The sequence below is a fragment of the Bufo gargarizans genome, chromosome 7 (assembly GCF_014858855.1).
Source record: "Bufo gargarizans isolate SCDJY-AF-19 chromosome 7, ASM1485885v1, whole genome shotgun sequence".
Taxonomy (NCBI): Eukaryota; Metazoa; Chordata; class Amphibia; order Anura; family Bufonidae; genus Bufo; species Bufo gargarizans.
In genome coordinates, this window is record NC_058086.1 from 183,137,045 (window position 1) to 183,145,394 (window position 8,350).

The 8,350-nt window shown below is 46.5% G+C and overlaps 1 protein-coding gene across 1 annotated transcript; it reads right to left on the reverse strand.

The window, feature by feature from the left end:
• Positions 1–474: 474 nt before the first annotated feature.
• SELENOK (selenoprotein K) lies at positions 475–8,347 on the reverse strand. The gene is made up of 5 exons (XM_044301309.1): positions 8,218–8,347; positions 5,932–6,022; positions 4,719–4,802; positions 2,453–2,542; positions 475–1,031 (listed from the first exon to the last, which is right to left on the reverse strand). The coding sequence occupies exons 1-5, from the start codon at positions 8,234–8,236 to the stop codon at positions 1,028–1,030; spliced, it is 288 nt and encodes a 95-aa protein (XP_044157244.1). The 5' UTR covers positions 8,237–8,347; the 3' UTR covers positions 475–1,027.
• Positions 8,348–8,350: the final 3 nt, after the last annotated feature.

The window sequence follows — 8,350 nt, forward strand, 5'->3', positions numbered from 1 at the left end:
GGCACGGAGCATTATCAGTCATGTTACTGCTCCGTGTCTCTGCTGTCCGGAACGGGGCTTGGCTCTCCGCTCGTGTGAAAGAGCCCTTAGGGCGCATTAACATGACTCTAGTGTTTTGCAGTCCGCAAATTGCGGACCACACATTGCCGCAATTGCGGACATGCTCTATCTTTTCTGTGGGGCCGCGTAACGGAACTACGGATGTGGACAGCATACGTTGTGCTCTTCACATCTTTTGTGGCCCCGCTGACAAAACTGCGGAACGGATGTAGACCCATTCATACGGTCGTGTGAATGAGCCCTTAAAGGGAACCTGTCACCGGGATTTTGGGTATAGAGCTGAGTTTTGTGTTTTTTACCTGTACCTAACATGGCTCAGAATCACGAATGGAAATCACTGATCAGGTGTGAACTAGGCCTTATTCCGCTACATACGGTAAGTAATGTTTATGGAACAATAAAATAAGCCATTTGCAATTTTTTCTATGATATATTTACATTATTAGAAATATTGTGCATGTTTATATTGGTAAAGCACAGAACATAGAGGGAAAAAAAAAACTCTACTACAAGATTGCCGAGTGAGAAAAATATAATGGCGGCTCACTAAGACAGTATGGCGATACAAGTATATCCGAGCCAATTATAATGCCGGCGAAGGCATAAAAATAAATTATATGACATGCAAACTGGGATTGTGCTGTTGACAGATACCAGAGTCGCCTTCAGATGCTGTAGACGATGGGGGCTGCACAGCTGACGTCGCCCCTTCTGTCCATACCTCACCCATGTTCTAATGTTCGGATAAGACATACAGTACCGCAAAAAGTCCATTTACAGTTTTACATATGCATCATCAGTCATACTGGATCCTGGATAAGGATTGCCCAGCACAACATCATGGATCTGCATGGCTGCAGAGCATTGCACATGTAGAGAAAAACATGAAAAGTGTAATGTGCTCTTTCCTTTTCTTCTTTTACTGGTTCATGTTCTTCTCTAGTTGCCTGCTTCCACGAGCAGGCGTTTACCTGCAAAAGAAAGAGCAGTTCTACTAAACGTGCTTATTGTGCGACACGTACGGCAATGAAAGCTTCATTCAAAGAGTATCCAAGTAAAGCAGGGAAAAATACAACATATACATATATATATATATATATATATGTACTAGGGATGAGCGAAGCGAGCTTCAGATCCTAAATCCAAAGTCGCTTCGCTATAAAACTTTGTTTTAAATGCTGTACGGAGATCCGTCCCCGTACAGCACTAAAAATGAATGGGCTCCGGCGAAGCGAATTATGTTATCTTCCAAGTCTCAGGTGAATGACTTCGGCGTTTGATTATTAAAGTTGAAAAAAAACATTTTTAAACAGGTATCTAAGGCTACTTTCACACTTGCGGCAGGACAGATCCGACAGGCTGTTCACCCTGTCAGATCTGTCCTTCCGCTATTTCGCCGTGCTGCCGGACGTCCGCTCCGTCCCCATTGTCTATAATGGGGACGGGGCGGAGCTCCGGCGCAGTACGGCAGTTCGCGGGGAGAGGCCGCAGGACATGCAGGACTTTTAGTCCGGCGGCTTTTCGCCGTGCACTGCCGTGCTGCGCCCCCGTCCCCATTATAGTCAATGGGGATGGAGCAGCACGGCAAAATAGCGGAAGGACGGATCCAACAGGGTGAACAGCCTGTCGGATCCGTCCTGCCGCAAGTGTGAAAGTAGCCTAAAGTCGGCTTCGGTACTGACTGGTACCTCGGTAAAGAAGCAGACTTCAGAACCAAGTTTTAAAATGGTTTTCAAGTTCAAAAATTAAAGTCCCAAGTTATTCAAAGTCGCACGAGAGATGGGGTTGTTAACAAACAGAAAACCTGCACCAAAAAGAGCATTAAAAAAATGGCACAAAAATGCACCAAACCAAAATAAATCATGCAGATTCATGTGCGTTATTTTATGTGGTTTTTGTGCAGAAGTTTAGTTACTCTTTACCCTATTCAGCCCTTTGTGGTCATAAGATTGGTAACAATCCAATTCAAACCGGAGAGGGTGCAGCCCCACCTGGCATTGTGCCGAGACAGCACAGGAAGAAACTACCAGAATGCCCTGTGACCAAGGACTTTGTAGGTGCAATGATGCATATATGATGACGCATGCAATGTTCATTTTCTCTTTTATATGGTTTGAATGTAGTTTGTCCAGCATTCCCTATACCCCCCCCCAGAAATAGCGCCATTTTTGTCCACCTCATTTGTGAATGGTGCTGCTCTTGGAAAAGAAGAAGGCCCTTTTTACTGATCCCAGGCAACCCCTTTAATGCATTAGGATGATTTGTTCCAGAGTTATCAGGTGCAGAGTTTTAGTAAAGACAATCATTATATCACAAGGACAAAGCTCCTTCAATTATCCACTTAGAAGCTACAATCAGTTCTTTGCAATTAGATTTCAACCAGTCATTATACCTTCCTCATCCGCCTCCTGCCATTGGTGGAGGGCTGGGGCCGGAGCCATGGTTGATTCGTCCCATTCTACGACGTGGATTTCCTGGAGGACTGCAACGTGTAAAATAAAATAAAAATAATACTATCATTTACAGATATATTGGTACAAGGACTTACCATAAAAATAAAAAAAACACAGCAGTGGCAAGCACATTAAGAATAGCAGAAACCTATATTTGCTGTAGCCCCTGAAGTCAGCTGGTTGGTGGGGGCACCAAGAGTCTAACCCAACTGATGATATCGAAGGCCTTTTCTAAAGATCGACCAATGCCATTGTATTTCCAGACAACCCATTTAAACCACTTGTCAGTATCAGAACACACACTCATATGGCCAGAGGCAGACTGGCCATAGACCCTACAAGTAGGATTACCGGTGGTGCGATGTCCAGGGGCAGACCAAACCCTTCTGAAAGCCACAGGCTGGGTGCATAACGATACAACATTCCTAGTGCTAATTTTTCTAAAGTATAGTATTTGTGGTCATTGAGTAGCCCAGAGGGACGGTATTAGGGTCACCCGCAGGATGACACAGCTGGAGCACCAGGATGGAGAGTCCATTTTGAGAAGGTATGGAGATCGAGGGTAAAGTAAGGAATCCAAGATGTCTGTGTGGCAAAATCTGCAAACATGGGACCTGGCCGAAAGAGATCCACATGGCAGTCTGGTCTGAATAGAGGAGATGACAAAATAGAACGTCTACAAGTAGAGGAGACATCACTGGATGCAATCAGCATGTAGTGCTGTATTCTCCTGTATGTTTGGTAGTGTTGAAGAGTCAGCAGGATGTTGAAGATAGGGCTGGCTCAGTGCTGTGGCCCACAGCAGCTCCTTCCTCCATATCTTAGAGTTAAATGGTGGAGGACAGAATGTGGAAGCTGGTGCTGGCCGCCTCAGAGAGGTATTCTCTGCTGCTATTTGGTTCAGTTGGGTCAGTATTTTGTTCTGCTCTGTGGTATTTGGTCCTGCTGAGGTGGTATTTTGTGCTTCATTATGGTATCGCTGACCCTGCCTAGTGCCTACTTGTGCTGCCAATTAGAACCCATCTACAACACGGTGCCACTTTTTGTTTTTTTTAAAGGAGCCACTTTAAGTTGCCAGTCCACCCCTGCAGACATAAGGGTTATAAAAAGTGTTGAGCGAACTTGTGTTTTAAGTTCGGCGTCTAAAGTTCGGGTTATCGAAGTATCCCGTTATGGATTCCGCTACCACGGACCATAACGGAATTTAGAATCCATAACAGGATACTTCGATAACCTGAACTCGAACTTTAGACGCCGAACTTAAAACACAAGTTAGCTCAACAGTAGTTATAAATCCACTCATGTCCACCAGATCTGATGCAGGATTCGAGGACGTGAAAACCGCCCCTCCGGCGTTTAGCTGCAAGTCTAGCCCTTTTTTAAAGAGATTATTCTGAATGGACAAGCCCTGTCTATACGTCATTTTAGTGAATGTGGACATCCTGTAGGGCACAGAGACTTCAGAGACCGGCTCCTGTTCTGCTGAATGTCAGCCGACCGCATATTACTATGAAGTGAGAAATACATCTCCAGCACTGCATGGACGGGTGCAGGAACTCCAGCCGCGGGACCTGTAGTGATCAGTAGACTGCTAATCTGATCTTTTTGACAAGGGAGACACAGAAAAAGCGTGGCTATTACACATTCAGTTTAACAGCTATGTACACCTTTGGGGGTCAATAATTTTTAATGATTGCAATTTACTCATTTTGGACTAAAAATAAATTTTTCAATTGGTCATTTTTCCGTTTTTGTCCTACAAGGTTAAATCTCAGCCTAGCTGCAGAGTACTAGTTTCAGTTTTACGCCGAGTCTCGTCTGGTTTCAGTTCTGACAGCGGGATGTATAGCCTTTATCTCTGAACTCCTGAGAGCTCATGAACACTCATTTAAGCTATAATCTCACCAGGTTGATAACAATTTGGCTATAATGAGTGTTTACGAGCAGTCAGGAATAAGGAGATAAGGGCTGTACATCCAGCCGTCAGAGTAGCAACCTGGCGGGTTCGGTGTGAAACGGGAAGCTAGATGCTCTGCAGACAGACGGAAACTTGACCCTGGACGACAAAAACTGTTGAAAATTCTTAATAAAGACCAATTGAAAAAATGACTTTTAGCCCAAAATGAGAAAAATGCAATCATAAAAAAATTGCCTCCAAATATGTTCATCGCCTTTTAGCGATACGGCAGTAGTGTAACACATTACCCTCTTCCGTCATCATATCTTGAGCTGGATAAAGAGCTGGAACCCCCCCTTCTTGTCATGTCCGGTCGAGCCATACTCTGAAAGCTGAAGATTAAAAAACAATAATCAGAATGTAGTTATTTCTTACAGCCACCTACAATTCTTCCACTACTGCCATTTGTACTCCATTTCTGTGGTCACACATATGAGGTTCCAAGGATGTCAGCTTCAAATTTACTGACAGACTGGTTGAAAGAGCCAACGGAGGGGCTACAGTAGTGGGCACTACGATTTTTCTTAACAAAAAAAAAAAAAGACAGGGTCACTGCATGGGACTATCAGTCAGGGTTCCTAGACAACCCTATCAGAGAGGGGTGACTGCTTCTCTCACCCATACAGAGTGACGGACAGCTCTCCCTGTATTTGCACTGGGCAGGCATGGTCTTAAAGGAACTGTCCAAACCTTCACAAATGAGGGATAGGCCACCACTACCTGATCGGCAGGGGTCAGCTGTTCTGTAGTAGCCCTGCAGTAGTTGTGCAATGGACGGAGCTTGTAACTGTAGCGCTGCTCCCATTCACTTCAGTGAATAGAGCTGTGGAGTTCAGGTGCTGACTTTTGGCACCAGAGGTACTGCAGATCGGCAGGGGTGCGGGGTGTAAGACCTCTACCGATCAGACAGGCCATCACTAACAAACTGCTGGACGACCCCCTTAAAGGAATATTTCAGTAACAATAATTATGCTCTATCCGCTGGATAGGGGATAACTGTTAGATTGGGGCGGTTTGATACCCCCACTGATCACAGAAATGGGGGTGTACCGTGCACCCCATATGTGCGGAGTGGCAGTTGAGCATGGGCACTTCTACTCCATTAAAACCCGATGGGAATGCTGAAGACAGCGGAGCGTTGTACTCTGCCATCTCCAGCAGTCCCATAGAGTATTAACTGAAACGGAAATGCACACCGCCACTCCGTTCTAACAGAGGACACAGGACCCCTGTTCTTGTGAAGGGTGGGGGTCCCAGAGGTTGGACCACTCTGATCTAATTATGGGATAGGGGATAGCTTGTTGTAACCGGAATATCCCTTTTATTGGAATAGGACTGAGCGGCAGTTCAGTGCATCGCTAGTAAAGTACGGTAGGAGAGGTGCACAGAAAATGCTGGAGGAACCTGCGCCTCTGCGGCCATACCCACAGCGACCGGTAAGTGAAACAGGCAGATACTTACAACAAGACAATGAAGTCTGTAATTCCCCAGAACAGGTCAGTAAAAAAGGACAGCCTCCACGGAGACCTCCGCTGGCCGTCCAGCACTTGTCCTAAAGGTAATGATTCAGGATTAATTCTGAGCAGAATAAACGAATAGACAGAAAAACTGATGATGAAGAAGTGCAGCTCCACCGTCAAAGCGAGCAGCGGTCCGAACCGACATTCGGAACGGACAGCGGGATGCTTAGTGAAAGGAGGATGCCTCCCCTGCGATCACTTCCCAAGGTTAAAGGTGGAGAGACACTTTAAAGGGGTTCTCTCACTTCAGCAAATGGCAATTATCATGTAGAGAAAGTTACTACAAGGCACTTACTAATGTATTGTGACTCTCCATATTGCCTCCTTTGCTGGCTGGATTTGTTTTTTCCATCATATTATACATGGTGATGAGTCATGACCACCACCAATCCATCAGCGATGGTCGTGCTTGCACACTGTAGGAAAAAGCTCCAGCCTACGTGATCTCACACGGCCCCGGCCACCAGAGAGGCCGACGCCTTTTCCCGTAGTGTGCAAGCACGACCACCACTGCTGGATTGCAGGGTGGTCGTAACCATGGAAATGAACTGTGTATAATGTGATGGAAAGAAAGCAATATGGAGAATCACAATACATTAGTAAGTGCCTTGTATTACCTTTCTGTACATGATAAATACCATGAGCTGAAGTGAGAGAACCCCTTTAAAGTCTCATGCACGTGACCAGATGCGTTTTGCAGTCCGCTAATTACAATTCTTTCAGTCCCAATAGTAGTAATGGGTATTCGCGCTCTATTATATGCGTGACGGACACAAGGATGCGGACAGCACAGCAGAACAGCTCAGCACCACAGATTATGAGGCAGCAGCTGGCCGAGCTTCAGATTAAGGGGCGATAGCAGGAACGCCACGCTCACCACTCTGACAGAGGCATCTTATATATGTAAAGTACCCTAAATGGGTATTTCCATCATCTCTCCTTTTCAATATTTTACCCCCCACCTCCTCTCAAATCTAATTTTCTATTAAACAGCCCTGTATGCACCAGCACCGGTGCCCGTCCTGCGTCCAGTGTGTATGTGGCTCCTCTACATGCCAGAAAGCCTAATATTTCCCCTGTACAGGAGGTGGCCCCGGGGCGCTGCACCCGGTCAGCGTCTAAACCACCTCTGTGCACTGCATTTACTATGTACTCGGTCAGTGTGCGCCGCCGTGTACTCAGCACGGAATCCAGCTCTCCGTCCACCAAACATAACATTAAGGCCCCTTTCACACGAGCGTGGTGAATCGGCTCCGGATGCGTTTAGTGAAACTCGCGCCATTTTGCTAGCAAGTTCAGTCAGTTTTGTCTGCAATTGCGTTTTCTGCGTAGGTGCAATGCGTTTCGATGCGTTTTTCACACGTGTGATAAAAATAGAACTGAAGGTTTACAAACAACATCTCTTATCAGTGAAAAACGCATCGCACCCGCACTTGCTCGCGGATGCAATGCGTTTTTTACGCAGCCCCATTCACTTCTATGGGGCCAGGGCTGCTTGAAAAACGCAGAATATAGAACAAAGCAGAACTGATACGTTTGCGTGACAAAAATGTACACAGACCCCTTGAAACGAATGGGTCAGGATTCAGTGCGGGTGCTGTGCGTTCACGTCACGCATTGCACCCGCGCGGAAAACTCGCTCGTGTGAAAGGGGCCTAACCCTATGAGGGAGGAAAGAGGAATCACCACAGTATGATCGTGGCTGCGCTCCCCGATCCCTTTAACCCCACCAGTCCCCTTTATGCCTCTGTACATCTCAGCTGATGACGAGTATAGGTCGGCTCTAGGGCTACTATACTGGGGGGGCCCCAGGGTACCCAGCAGTGGTACTGACCATAGGGGACACTACAAAAACAAACAAATGGCGCAAGGTGGAAGGGAAAGGAATAAAGATCTCCCTAACTGGGCTTTACTGGAAACTAAAAGGTATAAAAGCTAATATCTACATTATCTGACAACCAGCAGACGCCACGTGGAATGGGGGACACAGGTTTCCTATGACAACCCCTTTAATAGCTGGAGCTTATTTATATGTAACCCCCACACACAAAAACGTGCCCCACTACTAGGGGAGATCAGAATGCCTCAGTGGGGGGCAATATGAAGCCCGCTGCTGCCAAAAGAAGTTCCCCTTTAATGGCTATACTACCACTCTCATCATCGCAGCTCCACCCCTCCCCTAGCACGGTCCCGGGGGTTATAGTCGCACACAGCAGCCTGCTCTCACCATTCGCGATGTACACCATGTTTCTGCTCCTCCAGATGGTGACTCAGTCTCCACTCTCCATCCGTCATACGGATATCCTGGTCACATGACCCAGGAGGTGGAAGACGCTGATTGGCTGCGGCGGTTCAACAAC